Source organism: Penicillium subrubescens, assembly GCF_028828155.1.
Source record: "Penicillium subrubescens strain IBT 31985 chromosome Unknown utg000004l_segment0_segment0, whole genome shotgun sequence".
NCBI lineage: Eukaryota > Fungi > Ascomycota > Eurotiomycetes > Eurotiales > Aspergillaceae > Penicillium > Penicillium subrubescens.
In genome coordinates this window covers 738227-761539 of record NW_026643154.1, presented here as the reverse complement: position 1 = coordinate 761539, position 23313 = coordinate 738227, and the positions used below count along the sequence as shown (strand labels likewise).

General features: G+C 47.6%; 11 protein-coding genes across 11 annotated transcripts; 5 read left to right on the top strand and 6 right to left on the bottom strand.

Moving 5' to 3' along the window:
- Positions 1-509: 509 nt before the first annotated feature.
- N7473_005373 (TatD family hydrolase) lies at positions 510-1576 on the top strand (the record flags this gene model as incomplete). The annotated part of the gene is made up of 3 exons (XM_057151313.1): positions 510-542; positions 604-702; positions 761-1576. 3 exons carry the CDS (start codon positions 510-512, stop codon positions 1574-1576), a joined length of 948 nt encoding a protein of 315 aa, XP_057009118.1.
- A 168-nt stretch (positions 1577-1744) lies between these two features.
- Positions 1745-2451, bottom strand: N7473_005372 (uncharacterized protein; the record flags this gene model as incomplete). The annotated part of the gene is made up of 3 exons (XM_057151312.1): positions 1745-1873; positions 1931-2044; positions 2107-2451. The coding sequence occupies 3 exons, from the start codon at positions 2449-2451 to the stop codon at positions 1745-1747; spliced, it is 588 nt and encodes a 195-aa protein (XP_057009117.1).
- Positions 2452-3626: 1175 nt separating this feature from the next.
- N7473_005371 (uncharacterized protein) lies at positions 3627-5545 on the bottom strand (the record flags this gene model as incomplete). Its single annotated transcript, XM_057151311.1, has 7 exons — positions 3627-4067; positions 4125-4450; positions 4502-4525; positions 4584-5047; positions 5119-5232; positions 5296-5366; positions 5420-5545. 7 exons carry the CDS (start codon positions 5543-5545, stop codon positions 3627-3629), a joined length of 1566 nt encoding a protein of 521 aa, XP_057009116.1.
- Positions 5546-6088: 543 nt separating this feature from the next.
- N7473_005370 (uncharacterized protein) lies at positions 6089-7807 on the top strand. The gene is made up of 5 exons (XM_057151310.1): positions 6089-6606; positions 6706-6810; positions 6884-7105; positions 7165-7307; positions 7380-7807. Exons 1-5 carry the CDS (start codon positions 6334-6336, stop codon positions 7795-7797), a joined length of 1161 nt encoding a protein of 386 aa, XP_057009115.1. The 5' UTR covers positions 6089-6333; the 3' UTR covers positions 7798-7807.
- Positions 7808-7844: 37 nt separating this feature from the next.
- Positions 7845-8502, bottom strand: N7473_005369 (GNAT family N-acetyltransferase; the record flags this gene model as incomplete). The annotated part of the gene is made up of 2 exons (XM_057151309.1): positions 7845-8074; positions 8136-8502. The coding sequence occupies 2 exons, from the start codon at positions 8500-8502 to the stop codon at positions 7845-7847; spliced, it is 597 nt and encodes a 198-aa protein (XP_057009114.1).
- A 1285-nt stretch (positions 8503-9787) lies between these two features.
- N7473_005368 (uncharacterized protein) lies at positions 9788-10524 on the bottom strand (the record flags this gene model as incomplete). Its single annotated transcript, XM_057151308.1, has 2 exons — positions 9788-9927; positions 9972-10524. 2 exons carry the CDS (start codon positions 10522-10524, stop codon positions 9788-9790), a joined length of 693 nt encoding a protein of 230 aa, XP_057009113.1.
- Positions 10525-11283: 759 nt separating this feature from the next.
- Positions 11284-12040, top strand: N7473_005367 (uncharacterized protein; the record flags this gene model as incomplete). The annotated part of the gene is given in 2 exon segments (XM_057151307.1): positions 11284-11290; positions 11310-12040. 2 exon segments carry the CDS (start codon positions 11284-11286, stop codon positions 12038-12040), a joined length of 738 nt encoding a protein of 245 aa, XP_057009112.1.
- Positions 12041-12975: 935 nt separating this feature from the next.
- N7473_005366 (Glutamate decarboxylase B) lies at positions 12976-14413 on the top strand (the record flags this gene model as incomplete). The annotated part of the gene is made up of 4 exons (XM_057151306.1): positions 12976-13186; positions 13242-13570; positions 13621-14310; positions 14367-14413. Coding segments are annotated over exons 1-4 (1227 nt in total), but the record flags the coding sequence as incomplete, so codon positions are not given.
- A 532-nt stretch (positions 14414-14945) lies between these two features.
- N7473_005365 (MFS transporter) lies at positions 14946-17464 on the bottom strand. Its single transcript, XM_057151305.1, has 2 exons — positions 15674-17464; positions 14946-15602 (listed from the first exon to the last, which is right to left on the bottom strand). Exons 1-2 carry the CDS (start codon positions 17087-17089, stop codon positions 15303-15305), a joined length of 1716 nt encoding a protein of 571 aa, XP_057009110.1. The 5' UTR covers positions 17090-17464; the 3' UTR covers positions 14946-15302.
- A 1581-nt stretch (positions 17465-19045) lies between these two features.
- On the bottom strand, positions 19046-21142 carry N7473_005364 (signal recognition particle receptor subunit alpha; the record flags this gene model as incomplete). The annotated part of the gene is made up of 3 exons (XM_057151304.1): positions 19046-20490; positions 20551-20833; positions 20918-21142. The coding sequence occupies 3 exons, from the start codon at positions 21140-21142 to the stop codon at positions 19046-19048; spliced, it is 1953 nt and encodes a 650-aa protein (XP_057009109.1).
- Positions 21143-21472: 330 nt separating this feature from the next.
- On the top strand, positions 21473-22661 carry N7473_005363 (protein transporter YIF1; the record flags this gene model as incomplete). The annotated part of the gene is made up of 3 exons (XM_057151303.1): positions 21473-21775; positions 21835-22398; positions 22461-22661. 3 exons carry the CDS (start codon positions 21473-21475, stop codon positions 22659-22661), a joined length of 1068 nt encoding a protein of 355 aa, XP_057009108.1.
- Between the last annotated feature and the right edge of the window lie 652 nt (positions 22662-23313).

The window sequence follows — 23313 nt, the reverse complement described above, 5'->3', positions numbered from 1 at the left end:
ATGAATTGAGAGCTCGGAAGATGGACTCATACTGAGAAAATGGATCTTATGTGACGGCCACATCATTATCCTTTTAACAAAGCCTTACTTTAAACAAGGTATAGATGGATCAAAATATGCATTTACTACCTTTGACTACAGATCTTTCAATTAAATTACCAGTTTAGATATCAGTCACCAACAAATGTAATTCAAGGATCAACAAGTAGGTGATGGCCGCTTTACACTACATCTAATCTCGGGTAAAAGGTCCCCGACACAAGCGAAGCGTACGCCCATTTGTCGGAACTTTGCGCCCAATTTTGTTTATGTTTTTTTTCTCCTTAACCAAGAATAGTTTTTACCCTCCTCCAGCCTTAGTTTCTATCCTTCAAATTACAAAAAGACTCGGAAATGGACTGAGTCGGAGTCGGGCAGGGAGCCCCATAGTCACGTGACATGGGCTTCATCCGTAGATCGGAGAAAAATCATGACTTGATAAATACACACAACAGCAACTTGTGGACACGATGGCTCAAACACCAGCCCGGAGGTACTTTGATGTAAGGACAGGAAATTTTCCCCAGTCTCTGCTGCCGACAGCCGCTGAATGCTGATGTCAAGGTTGCCGTCACCTTCACTGCTGACCAGTTCGGTGGTATCTATCGCGAGGGCAAACAATATCACCAACCCGACTATGAAGAAGTCCTAAAGAGAGCAAAGGTATTTTTTAACCATCTTGTCACTTTAACTTGAATTATTTTTGACTGACAGCCGCTAGGAATATGATTGTGAAAAGATCATGTTGACTACAATGTCACGTAGCGGTGCTGAGAAAAACCTCGAGCTCGTGAGAAAGTTCCCCAAGATGTGCAAAATGACGCTCGGGGTGCATCCATACCATGCAGCCGAGATATATGATGGACAGTCTCCTGATGATGTCTCAAACTCATATCTCAACTGGCTTCAGGAGACGGGAGAAGCACTCTTAGCGGAGAAAAATTCCCCACTTGCTGCATTCGGAGAGATTGGCCTCGATTACGTCTATCTTGATCGCGCAGATAGATCAACACAACAACGCGCGTTCCGAGATCAATTAGATTTGGGCATAAAGCTCCAACTCCCTCTTTTCTTGCATGTGCGCGAGTCCACTGAAGACTTCATCTCCATAATCAAACCTTACCTCCCACGACTGCCTCGGCGGGGCTTGGTTCACTCTTTCGCTGGCTCGAGGGATGAAATGCTCAAATTGGTAGATTTGGGTCTTGATATCAGTGTGAATGGCATATCATTCCGCACAGAGGAGCAACGGGACATGGTCAAGCATATTCCTTTGGAAAGATTGCAACTTGAAACTGATGCTCCCTGGTGTGAGATCTTGAGCAATGATCCGAGTATTGAGCCTTACTTGGCAGCGGCAAGGCCCTTGCCACCCAGTCGAAAGCCTAACAAATTTATTCTTGGGCAAATGGTCAAGACTCGGAATGAGAGCTGCACCATCGAACGAGTTGGTCTTGTGGTGGCGGGTCTGAAAGGGACTACACTCGATCAAATTGCGGACGCAACCTGGAATAACAGTTGTCGCATGTTTTGGTAATTTCTCGGGAAGTGCGAGTGATAAAGTAGGACAAACAGTTACATTGTTGGGATAAATTCAATCACGGAAAGCAATACAAAACGAAGCAAATCTAGCTAAGCATACACTCGAAGTAGTTCGTTCTCGGCATCATGATCGACTGATCACGAACAGACATTATTCCAAATTTCACGACCAAAGGGACCTCTTCCCCGACTCCAGTTGCGCCTGGGCCAGCTGCCGCAATCCTAGTCTGATGATATCAAGAGCCAGTGTGTGTCTCAAGCTTGAGGTTTCTTCGGTAAATTGGGAGGCATCCTGTTATTCAAGTCAGCATATAACTTCAGGTTATTTCTGCCAAGTTAATCTACTTACATCCAGATCTTCACCTCCGTCAATTACTGCTTCTCCAATCTTATGGAAGTAGAATTCGAGATCTTCATACTCCGCATTCTTGGGCTCGGAATCAGCGAGGTCTGGAAATCGGATCTAAACGGTAACAGTTAGGATTAGCATGTACTAGTAATGAGAATAATTTGGTGTTGCGGTACCTTTTGCCTTTCATGGTCTATGGCCAATACCACTGACATCGTGGTTGTCGCGGCAAGATAATCAAGGAAAGGAATCTCCAGGAAACCCAGCGTTCTAGAAAGCGTGTTCGTAAAGTTCTTCAGGGCAAAGTCGACTCGGGACTTCTTTTCATCCGCTTCCTGGGAATTTGATCTCCGAAGCTGAGGCATATCATTGAAGGAACCAAATCCCATGGCTGCGTCTTGCTCCTTCAAAGCTCTCAATATTGCCTCAGACTTGAGGCGACGTTGCTTGAATCGCTCCAGCACCTCCCTCATATTGTTATTCGGGACTGGAGTGACAGGCGAAAACTTCTGCTCCGACATGATGAAAACAGAATGGATTTATCTGACTTGTTTGTGATGCTGAGAAGCTCAAATCCATAGGAACTAGACTCATCGGCAGGAAGAGGTGAGGGTTACTTATACGTCCCAGAACAAAGAATCACACTAGACATTCCTGAGGGACAACTGGGCCAAAACTCGATAAAAGAAGAGATAGAGAAGCCACCCGAGCCAACCTCAAAGAAAAGTCATAAATTATTTAGTATCAATTTTGAAAATCGCACAATGCGAGGTAGTCTGGTGATCACAGACGCAGCGGACCTAAATGCGTCGAGACTTATGTCAATGGAATTAGCACAATCAGGGCTAGGGGTAAAAGAATAACAGTCAATCCAAATATATTCTCGGGGCATATTTAAGTCTTCGGTGCTATAATGAAACAAAGAAGATGAAGTGTGGACTGGCAGGGAATGAAATATATGGGTGAGCCAAGTGCCACCCGAGATCGAACTGCACGTCAAAGAAACCGACATAGCTGCAAAACATTCATGACATTTCCCTAGTTTCAAGCTTCTTGTTCCATGGTCTGACCCAAATCAATTAAAAAGCGTTATTAATTGGCCCTTCATATCTTCACTTATTCCGGGGTAAGGTGGATCGGATCGCCTTTGTCGAGGCCAGGCTTCGGAAGTTCAAAGACCGAACTAGGTGGCGGTTTCAACAATGGCCCTGAATCTGTTTAGCGTGCCAGGTCAAAGAATTAAATATTATATTTTGAATAAAGCTGCATTTTGTACTCGAAACAGGCATCGATGAATGACAAGGATGTTAAATATGGCCGACCAATGATCCTAGGCCAGAGATGACAGTCTTTCTATCACTTGTGAAAAAGACGATCATCGTAGTGGAGCCTCTTACGCCTCGCCATTAGAAGCCATATTAGATTAATTTGATTTCAGGTGCCTTGGGCCCGTAGATTCTGTTGTGTGATTGACCTTTTTTAATGGGGATCTCGGCGTAGCGCCAGACTTGGTACTCGCACCTGGGAGTTCCCTGCAGCCCATGAGTAACGCGCCAGGCCCTAGACAATGAAATGCATTCCTGGATACGCATTTGTCAGAAAAGATTGATTTTTTATGCACAAAACAAATAAATTGAGTTACACAGTTTTCCAATCCCCTACTAATCTTGATTAACTAGACATATTAGTTGTCGACTCATCGTTGGTGCATCATCTTCACCCGTGTCACTGGACCCTTGTAGGTCTTCCGGGCGTAAAGCACGTAGTAACCCATCGAAATCATAATAACTCCCCCAAATATGGCAACACTCCAATTCATGGTAGTAGGATTAACCTCCTTGGTCAGGGGGAAGAAGCTAAAGAGCCATATCACCAGTAAGACCATGATAGAAATGGTATCACAAATAGGCGTAAATTTGCCCATGCTCCACCGTGCAGGGGGTAGAGGCTGATTGCGCCAGCGTCGAATACGAACGCACGTGATGGAAATAATGTATGATGAGAGCAACGCAGCTGTACCAAGTGACATGATAGCATTGAAAGCCACAGATGATCCGATGTTGATCAACGAAAGGAGAGAGACGATGACGAGGCTGACGCAGAGCGCATTGAGTGGAACAGTGAATGTCGGGTTGACCTTTTTAAGCACACATTAGTTTGAACAACTGATTGTCAAGATATGGATAGGCCAAACCTGTGAGAAGAAATCGGAAAATGGAAGGCCCTTGTCTCTGGCAAAAGAGTAAATTTGACGGGAGGTTGTTGCGACGTTACTGATCGCTGCACAGAACTGCATGATCATTATCACAACCGTCATGCCTGTTGTGGCAGGAACTGATCCGGTAGCATTTAGAAAGACCTGGATGAACGGAAAGCCCGTCTCGGATGATAGCACGTTATCAATATTACCCACACAAAATGCGAGCGTGATTATCATGACGAGGCCAGTGGAGCCGTTCAATATCAAGGTCCAGACCATGCCCATAGGGAGGACTCGGGATGCGTCTCGAATTTCCTCGGCTGCATTTCGGGATTAGCATTTGAATTTCTCGGGGTCAGCGGGGAACTTACCCATATGGACTGCCGAGTCAGGGCCTATTCAAAAGACGCTGTTAGCTTTAATCTATGTAATAATAATCCATAGGGTACATACCAATCAAAGCATAGATGGGCCCAGTCAGTCCCACCAGACATGCAAGACCGTTGTTACCCCATCCGCCTCGATCTTCAATGGAACCAAACACTTCAGAAGCAGGCACCTTTGGAGACAGAACCCAAAGAGGGATCAGGATACCAAAGAAGCCAAAGCAGTGTACAATCAAGATGATGCCCTCGATCAAAGGAAGCTTCTGTGCTAGGAAGGTATTAAATAGCAAGGCTACCAAGGCCACCGCAATGACGAGCAGTGTGACATGCCATGGCTCATAGACATATGACTCAGGATAGTTGATAGCAACCACGCCCACCATCATATTAGCGACAGTGTAGCAACATCCTGCAATACCGGTATGCCAGCCAAGCACACAGATCCAACCAGTGATGTAGCTCAGTATGGCCTGAGACCCTGGGGGCGCAAACTCTGACACCCAATGATACTGACCACCGGATGTGGGGGCCCTGCAAGGATCAAAAAAAGAATCAGCTCTTGCATATTGCATGATCCTGTCAGGAGCAGGAGGTCAACATACATGGAAGCCATCTCAGCCATAGATAAAATCACAAAGCTGAACCCTGCCAGGGCTCCTAAGTAGGTGTAGATCATACCTCCTTTGCCGCCATTAGTCAAACCATAGGATGAACCGCTAATGTTATTGGTCAGAATAAAGACATGTTTCATTCAAGTATATCAATCAGCCTTTACTTACAAGAGGACAGCTTCCCAGGTGCACATAAGCACTGCAGTAAATCCAAGGACAGACAGGAACCGGAAGTTTCGCTGCAGCGCCATTAGTTTTTTTTTGTGACTTTGATTTGAAGGGACTTGCTCACATTCAGCTCTTGGTCTCGACCAACGCGCCACATGTCTTCTTTGTCCTGCGCTGTGCCCTCCTTCTGGGAGGGGACCTCCTCATGTTTGGACCTTTCAGTCAGCATGATTCCATTCCCATGTCCCATGGCAATTGATTATCAATTCAATCCCAATATTGTGGAAACTAATATTGGATTTGATAATGAGAATAGTACGAAGAGAAAGATAGAAAGCAATCACAAAACAAACAGGGAGGAAGAAAAAGGGAGGTGAGAATTGGATCTCAAGACTAGTGCACACGAAGCAACAATGTAACCGTGATTTCGGCTAAGAAATCCTGAAGATCCCAGAGGGAATGCCGGGACCAGGTTATTTTCCTTACCCTTGTCAAAAGACTTCAGGGGGACAGGGTGGTAGTAATCTCGGTTTTATGTATGTTGTGAACCCCGGCTTTTGAGAACAATTGTGGTTAGCAGGACTAGAGTAGGATGCATTAGACCAGGATTAGTAGCTGGCCCAGTCGCGAGAAATGGATACCTTTTTCGCCCCCAGACAGGGAAGCTTGTTTAGCTTGGGACTAATAATGTCACTTGAAAATGTCTCACTGGCTTGATCCAATGAAACTGGGTGGGATAAATTCCGATGATACCATTTATCTCTTGCCGGGTCCCAGGATCGTTTCCTAGTCGAGAAGGATCGCAATCCTCGTCTTCTTTCTGAATCAAATCATCCGATTTGTGAATTTATCCGGGCGGGCTCAACGGACCCTGTATGAACTGTCGCAATAATCATCAACAATGTCAAGAGGGAAAATTCTCCTCCGATACGACCTGATGGGGGTAGTTGGGGGCCATCGGTTTGCGATCGGGAGGCCGATCTACGAGGATCTCGCTGTTCCAGTATCCTCCGGTCCGTCCGATAACTTGCCTATGGTATGGCTATGTTAATCTCCCACGACTATAATCATGATCTATCACGAAAGATTGTCTTTCTAGTCCCGCCACGCCTCTACTATTCTCGGTCCATCCACACCATGGAGGCCGCCGCCCCATATGCGATCTCTGCAACAGATCGAAGCGGTCTGATCGTGATCGTCGAGACTCTTTTTATGTCTTGGATGATTATGGTGAGTTTGATTCGACTATATATGCGCCTCGCGATCAACGGACCGGTGCAGGTTGATGATTTGGTTGTTTTTGCTGGGAGTGTAAGTACAGATATATACCTTGCCATTCTTCCCCAGCAGCACTACCGACTACCCAACAAGGGGTTTCCCATCCTAACAGCATATGTCTTCCACTATTAGATTTTAGCCATCGCCCATGTAGGAACAGTGATGAATGCGATCTCCCATGGCTTAGGCCGATCGCAAGACGACAGTTCGTCGTGGGACTTGAAACGTGCTGGAGAGGTAAGTCGCCCCTTGAACTATTTCATTCCAAATGCGATCAAACCATGAATTCCACTGACTTATATTGAGTTAGGGTGTCTACGCAGCAAATCTCCTTTTTCTAGCTGGCCACGGCGCCGCCAAAATCTCTATATGCTTGCTACTCAAGCGGCTGGGCCGCCAAAGAAAATACCTACTTTGTTCGAACATTCTCGTGGGCATGGTGACAGCATGGACTATTGCTTCTATTCTGGCAGTGGCTCTTAGTTGCTTCCCTCAATATCAATTGAGCATGGTGCAGCATTGTGGTAATATCGTGGGTTACGCCTTTCACTTGACCAAGCGCCGCAAGACCTAGCTGACAAGCGCAATCAGGGTATTGCCTGGAAATCGATCACTGCGTTCGATGTGATTACAGATGTCCTCACTTTCTGCTTGAGTATTTTTCTAGTCTGGGGTATTCAGATGCGGTGGAAGGACAAGGCGACAGTAATTTTTGCATTTGGGACGAGAACTCCGTGAGTTTCTGATTACGTTGAATAACAAACCCAGGGAGCCTCTCATCTAACAATATTCTCTACGAATCTCAGCGTAATCATATTGATTATACTACGACAAACCTACCTCGATCGTTCCCTTTTTCATTCCGATCCATCTCTGCATGTGTCTGACGCAATGATCGCCACCGCCGTCCTCCTCCATTACAGCATCATGGTATCAACCGTGCCGTGCCTCAAGCCTTTCGTTATTGCATTCAATACAGGATGGGGACAGGGAGTCACAAATAGTAACGGCGAGCATCCGTACTTCACGCCTACTGGGAAGAGTGCATCAACTACTCAATCCCAAGCCTTTACAAGCAGCAAACGAGACGAAGACGAGGCTGATTTAGCTGCAACCCGGCTGTCACACGATAGCCAGAACTCGCGACAACTAATAATTCACCAAACACAAGAGTGGATTGTGGAGGAGGAGTATGAGATGCATCGAGTTGATAATAGGATATGAATCGACAGATACTCGTTCATGGTGGTATCTACCTCATTGTATATCTCTCAATCCCTTTTCTGAGGCTCCCTAATCATTGGAATTGCCCCGTCAGAGGTAACGCCTAGATCATCGCGATCCTTAAACCCGAATTTCCTATATAGCGGAGCCGCATCTTCGTGAGCATCCAGATATGCCGCAACCCCATTCTGATCTGCAAGGTCACATCCCCACTGTATCAATATCGACGCCGCACCCTGGCGACGATAATCCGGATGCGTAACCAACATATCCAAATCTAAATATGGGAAGAGTCAGCTATGGATGTCTCCTCTCAGGTTATGAGATGCGATCCGTACAATAATGTTTTCGATCCCCGAGCAACTTCTTCCGCTCTTCAGATAAGCCCGTGAACAAGCGCTCGCACGTTTCATGGTCGGACTCCTCATGCCAGGGCGGAAACCTCTCGCCACTTTCCGAGGGGTCCAAGTCCCATTTTGCGTATGCGACCACAAAGTCTGGCGTGGTGGGATCGACAATTTTGAATAGTTTTCGAAGCGGGTTGTAAAGAAGATCTCGGCGGTTGGCCTCGTCCCACCAGGCTCGGACACCAGGTGTATCAGGGAACATACGCAGGTTCACAGGGATGCTAAAGGCCGTGTACCAAAGCTCAGAAAGAGCTGGCACGTCGTTGATTGTGACAGGCTGAATAACGAGGGCCGTCATGATAATGCTGTTTCAATCTAGACTAAGTCGTCCGGGTGCAAGGAATGATTCGGGATCTAACTGTTTTCTTGTGAGTTCATTATCTCGTTATCTATTTCGGAGATTAGACTAATTAGGATCTCCCGGTGCTCTCGGGCCGGAAGTTTCGCGGCACCGTCAACTGGTCGACTAGAAACAAAGTAGGCTATGTTAATTGACTAAAATAGATCAATTGGAGCCTGTGGATCGCAGAATCAGACGCGACAACAGAGTACTCTAAGTTGAGAGGCGATCTTACTGGATTCAGAATAGGTCTTAGTCGCCTTTGGACACGGCCACGTTGCCGAATGATATGAGATAGCAAGCTAGTAAATCGGCCAATCATGTGGAGTAGGTAGGCAGGCTCGCAGGGAACGATTGAATCAATAAAGAGGGAATCCGTACGGAGTACATACGGCTCAGTACAGACATAAGCTTCGATGGAGATATTGAAGAAATCGAAATGAAGGATATCATTGAAGTTGAATCTGTTGTTGATTGGAGAACAAATGGAACGATCGATACCCCTGAAAGCTTGGAGGCTTGGGTTTCATTCAGAACATCGAGGTGGCAAACTAGAGCAGAAGTACGTGTAGATCGCTATCATTTATAGCAGGGATGGTACCTAAATGCTTGTATATGACAAGGATCATGGCCATTGCAACACGTAATTCGAGCATGAAGTATTTGGGTCAGGAAGACGTACTCCTGGATGAGAACAACAAACAATGCAGTCTAGACCAGTACTTTACGCAGCTGCCTCATTTGCAAAGCGTATCCACCAAACTTATCCAGATCTTGACTAGTATAGCTGCAAGTTGAGCGGGTCCACCCGATGTTACCTCGAGTTCTTCCACTTTGAGATGTAATCACTCTCGCGTCACCAAATGCCATCCTTCCAATTTTCACAAGGGCCAATGACAAGAGCTGGCTAGAGTACTTTTGAAAACCTAGATATTGGAATATTACGAGATACATCTAGGTTTTCAAAAGTACTCTAGCCAGCTCTTGTCATTGGCACTTGTGAAAAATACTACTCAGAACAATGTCTTTGTGAGCCAAGATGCCTTCACAAAGAAAAGCCCCCTGTGAATCTGATGGTACCTGACCCTGATCACACGTTACATATTCCGAGATGTGATCCATAGAGCTAGAAGTGAGATAATGCGATGAATGCCGGGGATATCATTCTGGTTTTGAAAAGAAGGAGAAAGTGAAAAAAATTAAACATGGCCTTTGCTTGCCACAGATACAGAAACCTCGAATCTCAACAGTTGGACCGGCTAAACCCAACAGCCTTGCGTGTTACCGATTTAGGGTTGTCATCCAAAAAGTAACCAATTCCCATCAGATACCCCACACTTTTCTCCAAAGCCATCAAAATCTCCTTCTCATTGAAAAGAGAACCTTGAGATGCGGTACCCAAGGAGTTTGTTTGCAGCCATTCAAACACAGGTTCAAAGGATGGTCGAAGTCTGCATCGTCAATATCAGATCGCAGGATCCTCATCCACTCTACATGCTTGACCTTCCTGATCTTGATCTTCAGCTTGTCTTCAAGGATGTTGCAGAGTATCAAGACATCAACCCCATCGAAACATTTGATGGCGTGTGGAACACATCGGTCTGGTTGTAAGAGGACATCCGAGACGAGGTTGGATACTTGGTCCACGCCAGCAACATTGAGGTGACCTAGAAGATCCTTGCTGACTGCTCGAAGACGAGAAATGCTGAAAGCAAATCTCCACAGGTAATCTTCTTGGTGGGCAATCCCCTCTTGGCGTGTTCCGACGATGAAGCCCGGAATGATCGTTCGCGCTTTCGGAATGTTCCCTTTCTGCTTGTCCAGATGCTTCTTGTACTCTGCCAAGAGTAACTCAGACATGAACTTGGTTTGACCGTATCCCGGTGCGCTCGAGAGCTTCTTGGCAACCTCAGAGAGCGATTCATGCTCACTTGGCATGTAGCCTCCAGAAACGTAGATCAGTGGACAAGGTGATGCCATATTTGAAAGACCAGATAGGATATCAATGGTGCTGTGAACGTTCACCGGTTCCAGCTCTTCATAGCTCTCCATCCAATCTTCATGCTGGCAAGTATGTAATTATCAGCGAAAGGAAAGGCATGAATGCCATACAGAATCAACATCAATGGGGAGTAGATTTCTAGCGAAGTAACAAATCATGGATTACCGGGTAAAGATACCGGAAGTTCCAAGGCTTAGGTACAGGACTTAGTTGATCTTAGCATGGACTAAGTAAGGTTTCTTCCTGAAGATTGAAGTTGAAACGTCCTGTATCCACAGTTCATTCGTGCTACCTAAAACTCTCGGCGTTCAATTCTACACACTAATGACCAACCATCATTCCGCACTACCCAGGGTTTTGGGTTAATAGAAGGAGAATAACCGGAGAACACTAGAATGTCTCTGGAACTCAACAGCCACCTAGGAATGCTCTTTGTGTTACACACCATCGGGTATAAACGCCGCCCTACCATTGGCTGTTAACTCATGCTTTTCCCGTGGCGATCGCGATCCAACCAGAGCTCCCGTAGGACCGGACTTGAATTGCCATAAACATCTACCAACGGTTTCTAAGTTGACTGAATAAAGTTATTTGCATACCTAAGGATGAGACTCCTTGACAGTAAAAGATCACAAGGTCGTCAATGTAACACATAGTGGCAATAACAGACGAGGATTCAGATTGTCCTGATGGTAGCGGCAAATAGACCCCGAGATCCATATGAATTTGCCAAGAGAATGAAGGGTAGAAACTCTTGGAACAGAACGCCCTCGAAAGCCTGACCTCGCAAAGTTCACTGCTGACGGAGATATTATCTTTCTGGGCCGACAGAGCGGTTTCGTCAAGATACGAGGTCTACGCGTAGACCTGGGCGAGGTCGAGCATGCAATCAACTCAACTGCAAGCGCACGTCGCTCGGCCGTAGTGCTCCCTGAGGCTGGAGGAAACGATGTGGAACTGGTGGCTTTTATCGAGACGACAGACAGATACAAATCCCAGCTCACAGATGAAATGCACAGTCTTCTGTCTGAGATCTTGCCGTCATACATGATTCCCAGTGTGTTTATCCCCGTGGACAAATTGCCGCTGACGACATCGAGAAAACTGGATCGACAGCGACTTCGAAGCGATCTATCACAAATGAGTCAGAAGAGCCTTCAGCCAATTCGCAGGGGCGGTGCTGCTGCAACGGAATTCCCTGTGATACCAGTCACGAAGCCGGCAGCAATTGAGATCAGTTGCATGGTCGCCGAGCTACTCGCAATCAGAGACGAAGTCTACGCAAACTCATTTCGTGGAAAGGATTTTCCCCTGGAGACCGTTGGCCTGTCATCAATACAACTGGCCTCCCTGACGACTTTGTTAAGAAAAAGATACGACAAGAAAATCAAAATTGGAGAATTGCAGCGACAAGCATTGACTCTATGTGACGTTGCAGACCTTGTCTTGAAGCGGAAAAAGGAACACATTGACGAAGTCAAACACGAAATTTGATTAATGATCCCACCAAGCTCAAGCAAAAACTTCCCTTTGCTCATTCACGGAGAAAGACGTTTTTCTTACTTCGATAACTGGCTTCTTGGGCAGTCAAATCCTGCGATCTCTCCTACACAACCCAGAAATTGAGCATATCATCGGTCTAGTTCGAGCGCAAAGCAAAGAGCAGGCAAGAGAACAGGTAGAGATCCAAGCAAAGCTCGGGCAATGGTGGGACCCGTCGTTCTCCAACCGCATTGAAATTTGGTTGGGCGAGCTGAGTAAACCACAACTTGGCTTGGACAGCTCCCACAGGAATCGGCTTTGGGGAAGACACGTCCACATACCAGTCGATGGAATCATTATCAACGGATCACGATCTCATAATGAACTAGAATTGTTAGGACATTATGCAAGCTGAGTATGAAGCTCCCACTACTCGTTGACCCTATATACACAAATGCTCGCTTGTGTCTGCTTTACGGATATCATGAGCTAGAATCATTCCATGCAGTAAGTATCAAGTCTAACGGTAGCAGCTTACGAAGAACTTCATAATCCCGCAGTCCCTCAGACATTCCAACTTGAACCTCTCTCATGGGATACATAGAATTTTGGTAAATTTCATTGCGATCGAACCAATCGATTCTCCTCGATATATCACGCAGTTTGGCCATCTAGAGTATCCACATCGTCACGTCCCGATATGGCTAGAATTGTGCAAAGAGCATGCTAATGGCCTATCCACATATTTCCCAGAGATGCACGAAGATTCGCGATGGATTGCGATATTTTTCCCTGCTTAATCATATCGATCAACCCAGTGGGCACTTATAGATCGGGTAGGAAAGCAATGTCAGAAATCAGCCATTAAGCTTCTGAACAGGCTTTGTTGCTTTTTATCAAACTTCTTCAGTTTTGATCGACCATGACGAAAATGAAAATCTTGTAAGATCACTTCCCCGATGCTTCTATTCCTTTGAATGGCATTCCAAGGGAGCTGATGGAAGCAATGATTCATGAGGACATGGACTCGGACTTACCCTCGAGTCAAAATTTTGGGACATTCTCTACAATAAAATTAGATCCAGCGATATTCAGGCTTGTCCTTCAAAACGGTCTTCGGAATCAGGCATGTGTGGAAGAGTACCCATCTATAGCCAGGTATGTTTATACCACCTCACATACATCACCGCAAAGAGAATAATTCCTCATACAGGACTTTCTTCAGGTTCCAGCAGCGGTGTATCTCGATTCTGGCCAACATGTGGAGTGCACCCTCAGTCGACTCTGTGTTTGGGACTGCCACAACTAGTTCGAGCGAGGCGGTACTCCTTGCCGGCTTGGCTTTCAAGCATCGCTGGCAGCTCAGACACCATGATCAGCCCCAGTCTCATATGAACGTCATCATTGGTGAAAAAGCACATATTTGTGTCAAGAAATTTGCCGATTATTTTGATGTAAAGGCTAGATTTGTTCCCGCCAATGAACAATCTCGATTCATTTTCGACGTTGATCTACTCAAGGAGAAACTCGATGAGAATACAAGTATGTTCAAACACCCTGAACAGTCTTAGGCCAGAAGCTCACGATCATAGTTGGTGTGTTTCTTACTCTCGGAAGTACTTACACTGGCCACTACGATCCCATCGAGGCGGCCTCCAAGATTCTCGATGAATTCGAGCTTCAAACAGGCCACAGCATCCCGATTCGTGCCGATGCTGCAAGTGGAGGCTTTATAGCCCCCTTTACAGCCATCAATCGGAGCTTTGTATGGGACTTCCATCTACGCCGAGTGGCCTCCATCAATACCTCTGGACACAAGTTTGGCCTGACACCACTAGGTGTTGGCTGGCTGGTTTGGAGAGATAAGTCTAACGTCCCAGATAATCTACTACTTGTGTCGTCGTATCTCCGAGGCACACAGACTGCCTTTACACTGAGTTTCTCAAGGTCCGCCATACCCGTCACTGCTCAGTACTTCAATTTCTACAGTAAGGGAATCCATGGATACCGAGCACATGTCAACGAATCTTTGAACAAAGCACAAGTCCTCAGCGAACAGTTGGAACATTCTGGCTATTTCGCTTGTCTGAGCGACATACATGGCCAACCTAGTCGGCACAACACTATGTGCAAGTTACATTGCACTGACTCTGAGTCATTGAACATCCCTGGACTTCCGATCGTCGTGTTCAGATTATGTTCTGATGTCAAAAAGAACCTTCCGGAGTTGACGCTCTCTGATATCAGTGATGTCTTGCGTACTGTGGAAATCTCGATCCCAAGTAAGTATCCCTCCTTAATTACCAGGCTGGATGCTAAGTCTATCCAGGCTTTACAGTCTCAGGCTGGGGACTCAACGAAGAGGATATTGAAGTCATGAGAATTGTGGTGCGTGAGGATTTGACAACTGATGTGACGGCGAAAATACTCCAGCGCCTCATCGATGCTGTAAAAACATTGACGGCAAAAACTTGGAATAATGTCGAACACAGATGGGGCAAAATACCGCTAGACCAAAAATGTGGCGTTAGGCAACATTCTTAGTCATACGAGCTTCTTGTTGTTCCGACAAATAACTAACTCAATACCTGAAATCTCAGGTGTACGAGTTATTACCAAGATTGGATGGGCGAGATGAGCGATAAAAACCGGGCTGAGGCTAATCGCACGCCAACTTGTGCTTTCGCACGACAGAATAATCCATTTTCGGATATGGCGGATAACAGATGCACCGAGTACCTAGATATTCTCATAATATCTACTAAGCCCTTCCCCGAGGCTATTTAAAAACAGTTTGAGAGACACAGATCTGTTAGAGCCTGGGCGTAGGCATCACTACTACTCTCAGTGATATGTTGAGTCTGGTGTCCATTTGTCACTTCCTAAATTTAGCGACCTCAAAACATAAACACAATATATCGGTACTTGCAAACTTTTCATTCAGAAACACCTAATCGAGGGAAGGATAGTTGATGAAAACTTCCACCGCTAATAATTGCTGTACAAGTTTCGAAACAGCCACGCAATCACAAACATCTCTCTATGTCCACAATGAAACCGAGGAAAGGGAGGAAAGAAAAAAAAGAAAAGAAAAGAAACGGACAAGGGAAAACACCTCATCACTCAAGACACGCTCAGCTATAAATGCTTCGTCAATCCCTCTTTTAACGGGATTGATAATGTATATTTCGAATACGGGTAGGGCTCACAAAAAAGCAAAGAATCGTCACGTCATATAGGCAGGGTTTTGCATCTCAATGCTTGGATCACACAATCAAGCGCCATTCTGATCGTCCTCATCATCTGATTTGTAGTTGCCATCGTCGCTGTCAGAGATCCAGCCGTCGGCCTCGAGAGATCGGCCGCGAATGCCAAAGCTCATGATGAAGCCGATGAAAGAGACGGCGCCAAAGACTCCAAAGGCAATGGCTTCACCCTTGGGTTGGATCTTGGCTGTTAAAGAGAAGAGGCCACCAGACAAGAAGGGGCCCACAGCACGTCCGGCTGCAGAGAGGGTCTGCGCGAGACCATTGAGAGCACCCAGAACGGCATGGTTTGGAGCCGAATTAGTGACCTGAAGGGTATTAGTTTCGGATTATAATGGAGTGAAGAGGGATGAAGGGTCTGCAGGACAGGGGAGATTACCAATAATAGGGCGCTAGTCAGACCACCAACAGAGGCAACAGTCTTAACCAGCAATACGAAGCACAACTCCACCGCCATAAGGGCCGACTTGCGAGTCAGGCCCTCTCCGTCTTGGCTTTTATAACCCACGAACGGCATCAGAAGAAACGACACCACAAAACCGAATAGACCAGCACGATAGGACCATCGGTTGCCCATCTTGTCACGCAAACGGTTGAAGATGCAAATTTGGAAAATGATCGTCACCACGCCTGCAAAACCTTGCGACAATCCAATCTCCGAGGGGGTAAGATGCCGGCCCACAGGTGGTTTAGCTTGTGCGAAGATCGGAAAAAGTGAATTGAAAGAAACGTTGCAGAAAGCAAAAATCAGATAAGTCAAAAGGAGAAGAATAGTGTCTCTTGTGAAAATCTCATCCCAAGTCAGCTCCTCTGCAGCATGGCCTTGCTGGCTTGACACTTCCGACGCCGAGTCCAGGTCACTGTCATGATCCTCGCTGTCGGCAGTGCTGCGCTGAAGAGGAGATTGAAGTGTTCCTTGCGGAAGTCGAAGATATGTCGGGTGTCTCGAAAGTCCAGTGAATTGCCACAGCCATGTAAACAGGTTGCGAACCTTTTTCCCGAATTTTGGCAATGTGTCAGCGTCTTCCAAGCTTTCCTCCAGGAAGATAGCAGTTAAAACAAAGTCGACAAGAAGGATGGCGGAGGCAACGAGATTGGGCGCGAGATATGGATATGTGCTTTTATTGCCGGTGAAGGGATTGCGCTCAAAGATCAGCAGTCCTCCCAGAAGCGGGCCTGTGATACCTCCAATTCCATATAGCACGGGGAGATAGGTGAAGGCCTGTGACTGATTGCTCCGATCCGTGATCTCACCCAGACAGGTGGATACCAACCCTTGGTTGCCGTTGACCACACCCATCATTGCCTGCACCAATATGGCTTGCCATAATGTCTTGCAGAACCCAAAGGCGACGAAGCACATTGCAGTGAGAAATGTCCCGAGCAGGATCACAGGCTTGCGTCCGATCCGATCCGACAGCCAACCCCAGTAGTAATTGGTCGCAAACTGTGCCAGAGCAAATGCCGATGCTATAGTCCCCACATATACGCCAACTTGGCTCGATTCCACCTCGGGAAATCTCGATGCCATATCAGGCAGATAAGGACTGATCGAATTGAGGGCGGTTTGCTCTGCCAAGGCGATCATAGCGAGGACAGCCATCTGCTTCTTCGGCAGTGGCGAGTTTGAACCAGGCTGGTCATTACGGTCGTTTGGATCGTGCGAGCCATCGCATGAAGACCCCGACTGGCCGGAATTGGGTCTCCCACGCGACTTGGGCGGCGGGGTATCAAATGTTTGGTAGTGTTGTGTGGAGGAGCGACGATGAATCTGAGTCGATTCCGAGGCCGTCATTTCTGAAGCCCGCTGGAAGAATCGGGGGTAGGCGAGGAGGTATAACCTTCAACCCTGCAAGTGGGTGAGGCTGGTCGCCTGGCCGGTCGTAGCTGCGGTGTGGGGTCGTGTGCGAGTTCACGCACTCGGTTTTGAGATGAAGGTGCAAGTGGGAATTATCCGAGGCAATATTGAGGTGCTCAGATGGGGTCTTGGTGTATTCTCAGCGACAGTAATGGAGAACAATGTGCTTGTTGGAATGCTTTGAGGTGGACGAAGCTGGGAAATTACCCGAATCTGGGTTGGAGAGATGATGTAAGCGGTGGAATGCATGCTGAGTCATCGCAGTCTGGCCGCGGGGAAATCGGACGCTTTTCTCCGGTTTCTGGTTGCGGGTAAAGTTTATTATTTAGCATATCTCCGCCTGGGATCAGATCAACTCTAAATAATATTGGACGTAGTAGATCTGACCAGTTATAGAGTACTGATCTTGTAAAGCAACACATTCCCATTGTCTACTGTGAATTTCTCGGGTAGAAGTACTGTTTTGTATCCAACCAAAAGGCGCATGCCAGAGGGGCAATATCAGCCACGGGCCTCGACCCTTTGTGCAACGAGTCCACCCAATCAAGTCTTCAATTCATGAACAAATGCAGGTACCCCATTGCCACTTGGGACCTGCTGCATGCAGGACAACTCCTTTAGATATTGTGTAGCGCATGAAAAAACATTGGAAAACCGAGTGTCTGCTAGGTCTGTTTTCCACCCACTACGAAAGCTGACATAGAGAGCCGAATAATATATATACGAATGATTCCTACACGACACACGCTAGACTCTTTACTGTTACTCTCTAACGCCAAATTCCTCTCAAAAATCAGAGCCAACGACTTCAGAACCTCCATTTGACTCAAATTGGGCGGATGCGTGTATGCAGACGGCGAAGAGGTCTGCTTGTGTGGCTATTGAGAACTATAGATGGGTCATAGAGCCAAAAGTTGACTTTCCGTGCATCAACCAGTGCCAAGTGGTCGAGCAGTAACTCAACCATCAATACCTTCTTCCTTGGTCTAGTGGTCATGATTTCCGCTTGTCATTAACACCGATAAGCGCGGGAGACCGGGGTTCGATTCCCCGAGGGAGAGTAACTTTTTTATATTTTATATACTCTGAACGTCCATAGAATTTGCTTGTTGTGAGAAACACTGATTTAAAGGATAATGGTATTGACCCTGGAATAAAAAACATAAACGCGTGCGCCTCTTATGAGAGGAAGCTGTGGTCAAACCATCTTTCATTCACTTCATGGTGCAGTATTACTATACAACAGAACAGATGAAATGTGCTAGGAGAAAAACAATGTACAATACGATTGAATGGATGTACATAATTCTTAATTCACTGCCCTAGTAACGAGGTATCCAAAAAAGTCACTCAAATCGTTTACCACGTCCCACCATGAAATAAGTTTTTTTTTTCGAAAGATCTTCTTCAACTATCAGGCTAGTCCCAACTAAGCATAGCGGGCCCCTCTATAAGCCCCATGAACCAATCGGAGAACTAGCACAGAGCCCCATCCTCACCTCGCCGTCGTGGAGCACATTTTTCGAAGTCTCCTCAACAAGATGGCCTGCTGGCCCAATGGCAAGGCGCTTGACTACGAATCAAGAGATTGCAGGTTCGACCCCTGCGTAGGTCATACTGTTGAAATCATCGTTCATACGATGATATCTTTTTGCTGATCATGTCCTGACATGATGGGGCAAACCTTTTTATGCATTGATCATATCATGTGCATCAGATCAGGATAAGACAAGACGAAGAGATGGAACTTGAACGAAAAGATGGAGATGGGACGAGCAAAAAGTATATGGAAGGAAATACGTATTCAGAAGAGAACATAGAAATATTCAGAAGAGAACATAGAAAAGTAATGCAGAGTTAGCAAGGCTGATATGAAAAGCAATCGAGAAGTTATCACTTCATCAGGAGGTTGACAGCCCAAGGGACACTCAGTCCACGCAGATCTCCATAATGCTGTCCAACACCCAAGAATACGATAGGAATACCGGTGGCATGAACCATGCTGACCAGTGTTCCCACCATATCGCCAACCGTGTCACACTTGCTGATAATGAATCCATCCAAGTTTCGGCCAGAGCCAAAGGCTTGGTTGAAATTACGGGCTTGCATGACACTGTCAGTTCCGACCAGGGCCTCGCCAACCATGAAGATCTTGTCCGGCTGAGCAAACTTGGCAAACTTCTCAAGCGAAGACATGAGTCGCTGATCGTTGTGGCGACGGCCAGCGGTATCGATCAAGACAACGTCGAACTTGTTGGCGGCACCGTATGCAACGGCGTCCTTGGCAACGTTGGCGGCATCCTTTCCATAGCCCTTTTCGTATAGCTCGACCTCGCCGACGTTCTCACGTGCGCTGAGCTCCTTCAAGTTGCGGGCGTGGACGCGTAGTTGTTCAACAGCGCCGGAACGGAAGGTATCACAGGCGGCAATGAGAACGCGGTAGTTGTTTTGCAGTAGGAAGAAACAGATCTTGCTGAGATTTGTGGACTTGCCAACACCATTGACACCAACAATGGACATGACATAGGGGCGCGGGGCTTGCTGCTTGGTGGTTGGTGCGGTGACCGCGTTGATCTCCCGCAGCAGGTCCAGAGAAGAGGTGGGGGTCAAGATCTTGCGCAAAGACGCCTCCATGGCAATGCGAAGGGCAGCATCGACACTCTGGAAATTAGCAGTCTTCTTTCCGACAAGCTCACGCTCAACACCCTCGCATAGACGAACGGCGGCTTCACGAGCGACGTTCTTCTTCAGCAGGTGGTCCTCCATTGCCTTCAAGGGCTTCTGGAGGTCGGCCTCTGTCAAGACCTTGCCGCCAACAATGTTGCGGAAGAAGCCACCAATTGCGTTGAAACCAGAGCCCACCACGCCAGAAGACGCAGCCCCCTTGCTCTTCTCAGCGTCGGCATTATCAAGAATGTTGTGAACCTCGTCACCCAAATCCTTCAAGACAAATTGACCCTTGCCAGTCCTGTGGCCCATGTCTTCCTGGGAAACAGCTTCCACAACTGGGGCAGCAGCATTGGCCTCCTCTGCCGGGGCAGAATAATCCAAAATCTCCCCGTCATCCTCATCCGCAAACCCATCCGCATCCCATTTGCGCATTTTCTTCGCAGAGCTCTTGGGCGTGGATTTTCCCTTACGAGAATGCTCATCGCCGGACGAGGCATTGGCGCTTGCATTGGCAGCCTTGCGTGCACGGCGAGAGACTCGACCGGCGGGCCCAGTCTTTCCGGTGAGGAGGTGGCCCGATACGGGGGTCGAAGATCTAGAAAAATCAGGAGTTGCTGGTGGGGTGGCCTCATCAGAGGTCGCCCCGGCTAGCGCAGCTTGATGCTGCGCTTTGAGTTTGTCAGTTCAGAATGTTCCCGATTCGGATATGAGTCAAATCATTCACATACCCTTCATGAGGCCAGGCACCGGCGGCGGCGGTGGACCTCCATTGTCTGATGAGACAAGCGGGTCTTTCTTCTCCCCAGTCTCTGCAGCATGGACCTCTGCGACGCTGCCAGTATTGTCCTCCAGTTCCCGCACTTGCTGCTCGAAGTATGCGTCGAATTTGTAGGCGGTGATTCTGGCGCGGTTTCCTTTCAGCTGGTCTTTGTAGACATCGATGAAGATCGTCGAGATATTTTCGAGGAGCTTGTCGATCCATCCGAGGTGCAGCAGCGATTGGTAGACGGCCTATAGTATGCAGGGTAAGTTATGCGATTCGCGCAAACCAGAGGGTCTCGAAAACATGCGACATGCGACAACGACGAGACGTACCACAAAGATCAAATTGAATTCCTTAACCCTCTTCCACTTCAAGGTATATTTCTCCTTCTTGAAGACCGGCAAAGCTCCATTCGCCGAGGTGCTCTGCGGCACGACCTTTTCCTCGATAAAGACGTCGTTGATCAGGCTGTTAATAACGTGTGACCCCACTGGTGCATATGACTTTGACCACAGCACCACACCAGAGGTGGTCAAAATCTCAAAAGCTTCCAACATCTTGATATAAACTTGGAGGATGTATTAAAGAAACCAGGAAAAGGGGAAGACCTGGGGATTAAAAGAGGAGGGGGGCGTAGGACCAAGACCAACCTGGTGGGAAAGTTCGCGCGGTGGCGGATTGGGCAAAGGCGAATGTTCGAGCTCGGAGGCAGAGCGGAGCGGATCTCCAGCCACGTATAAACACCTCGCTCGACTTAATCCAACTCCAACCATCTCCACGCCTTCCACCACTCCCCCTTCTCGCCTCCGCCCTTCGACGCAAGCACGTACCACTCATTTCCTTTTAGTGCTTTCTTTCCCTCTCTCCCCTGTTGATTCAGGACCATCATGTATCGGGGCTCTTTCGCACCACCGCCCGCGCAGTCGCCGCCTCTGCATCACCCTGTCCCGCAGCATGTTTCGACCGTCCCGATGATGCGCTCACCACCCCCTCCCTCCTCTCAACAGACACCGAATTCCGGGTATGGTGGTGGAGGTAACCCATACCAGCCATCTCCCGCACATGGAGGCAGTGGCAGCGGCAGCTATGCCCCCGGATTTGGTGGGTTCATAAACGACCCTACGGCGCAGATGGGTTTCCAGGTCGGACAGACTGCGATGAAGGCTGGTCAGGAATACATGGAGCAAAACGTATGTCCCTTTGTGGTGTATGGACCAATTACTTCCTACTTACTGACTTGGAGCTACAGTTCAATCGCTACGTCTCTATTCCCGCACTAAAGCACTATTTCAACGTCTCCAACTCGTACGTCTTGAGGAAACTCGCTCTCGTCCTCTTCCCATGGCGACACAAGCCCTGGTCCCGTCAGCAGGCTAGAATGGCCGGCAATCCTACGGGGCCGAACGGGCAGATCGTCCAGCAGCAATATTCGTCCATGTTCCTGCCCCCGCGGGATGACCTCAACTCGCCTGACATGTACATTCCCGTCATGGCTCTCGTCACATACATCCTGTTATCGGTATTGCTGGCTGGCTTCCGGGGTAACTTCCACCCGGAGCTTCTGGGGTCGGTCACCACCACCTCCATTGCGGTGATCATCTTCGAGATTATGTGCTTGAAGATGGCCATGTACATCCTGAGCATCAACAATGATTCCCAGCTCCTGGACCTGGTCGCTTATTCCGGCTACAAGTTTGTGGGCATCATTGCCACTCTTGTTGCTTCTGAAGTTCTGACCCCGGGACGAGGAACCGGTGGCTGGGTCGGTTGGACGGTCTTTGTGTACACCTTTTTGGCCAATGCCTTCTTCTTGGTGAGTTAGGGACTTTCTCCACATTTCCTAATTTCTTGTCTCTTTTACTAACGGGGAAACAGCTCCGCTCCTTGAAGTACGTCCTGCTTCCTGACTCGACTGATTCGACTATGCGCAACGGTGCTATGCACACCGTGGCTCGTTCCCAGCGCAACCGTCGCACTCAGTTCCTGTTCGTGTACGCATACCTGATCCAGTTCGTCTTCATGTGGGTGCTCAGCCGGGAGGGTCCGTCCACGCTGGGTGCGAGCGCCAGCTCATGATTCAATGTACGAGGGATGTGGAAGCGCAAGTTTGCATGAGGGGATTATAGAATGGAATGACGAGGGGCATGGCATGTACGGAGTACGGACAAGGAAGTAACTCAGCGTCCGCATCGCTTTGGGGCCTTGGGTTCTGGAATACTTGGGCCCTGATCAATCACGATATAGCACGACCTATTGTAATCAAAAATTTTTACCACTCAAAGATCATTTTATACGAACGAAATCTACAGGTGGACTACGAGAGAAGAGAACAAGTAATCATCAAGTAAGAGTCTTGCATTGGTTTGACTAGATAATCGTGATGCGGCATTGACGATTGGATGCTGAAGATATCTATCAAAAGTTAGAAATGAATCCCAACAGATGATTCAAGCAAAATGTGCATTGTGGGTATTGGTGGTCCTCAGAGATCTTGGTGATAAAGGTAATATCATAGCCGTAGCTCAATTACTATCTAGGCGTGATAAAGTTTTTAATCATCGGGCCGGGGGGGGGGGGGGGGAGGGAAGGAAGGGGAAAGTCGTGCAAGACATGGCACGACAGCAGTGAGAAGAAAAAAAAATGAAGCAATGGATACTAACCTGGTAGATGTAGGGCCAGGCAGCATGGCCATGCCGTCAAAGATCGAGTCGAGTTCCAGATTTGCCAC

What these genes read in the sequence shown, in the direction of transcription:
- N7473_005370 (XM_057151310.1), top strand. Translation starts at nt 6,334, where the DNA reads ATGGCTATGTTAATCTCCCACGACTATAATCATGATCTATCACGAAAG. An exon ending in TGGTTGTTTTTGCTGGGAGT is followed by an intron (nt 6,607 to 6,705) that starts GTAAGTACAGAT and finishes TTCCACTATTAG; the next exon opens with ATTTTAGCCATCGCCCATGT. An exon ending in TGCAGCATTGTGGTAATATC is followed by an intron (nt 7,106 to 7,164) that starts GTGGGTTACGCC and finishes AAGCGCAATCAG; the next exon opens with GGTATTGCCTGGAAATCGAT.
- N7473_005365 (XM_057151305.1), bottom strand. Translation starts at nt 17,089, where the DNA reads ATGACGGCCTCGGAATCGACTCAGATTCATCGTCGCTCCTCCACACAA. An exon ending in TGACTAGCGCCCTATTATTG is followed by an intron (nt 15,603 to 15,673) that starts GTAATCTCCCCT and finishes AATACCCTTCAG; the next exon opens with GTCACTAATTCGGCTCCAAA.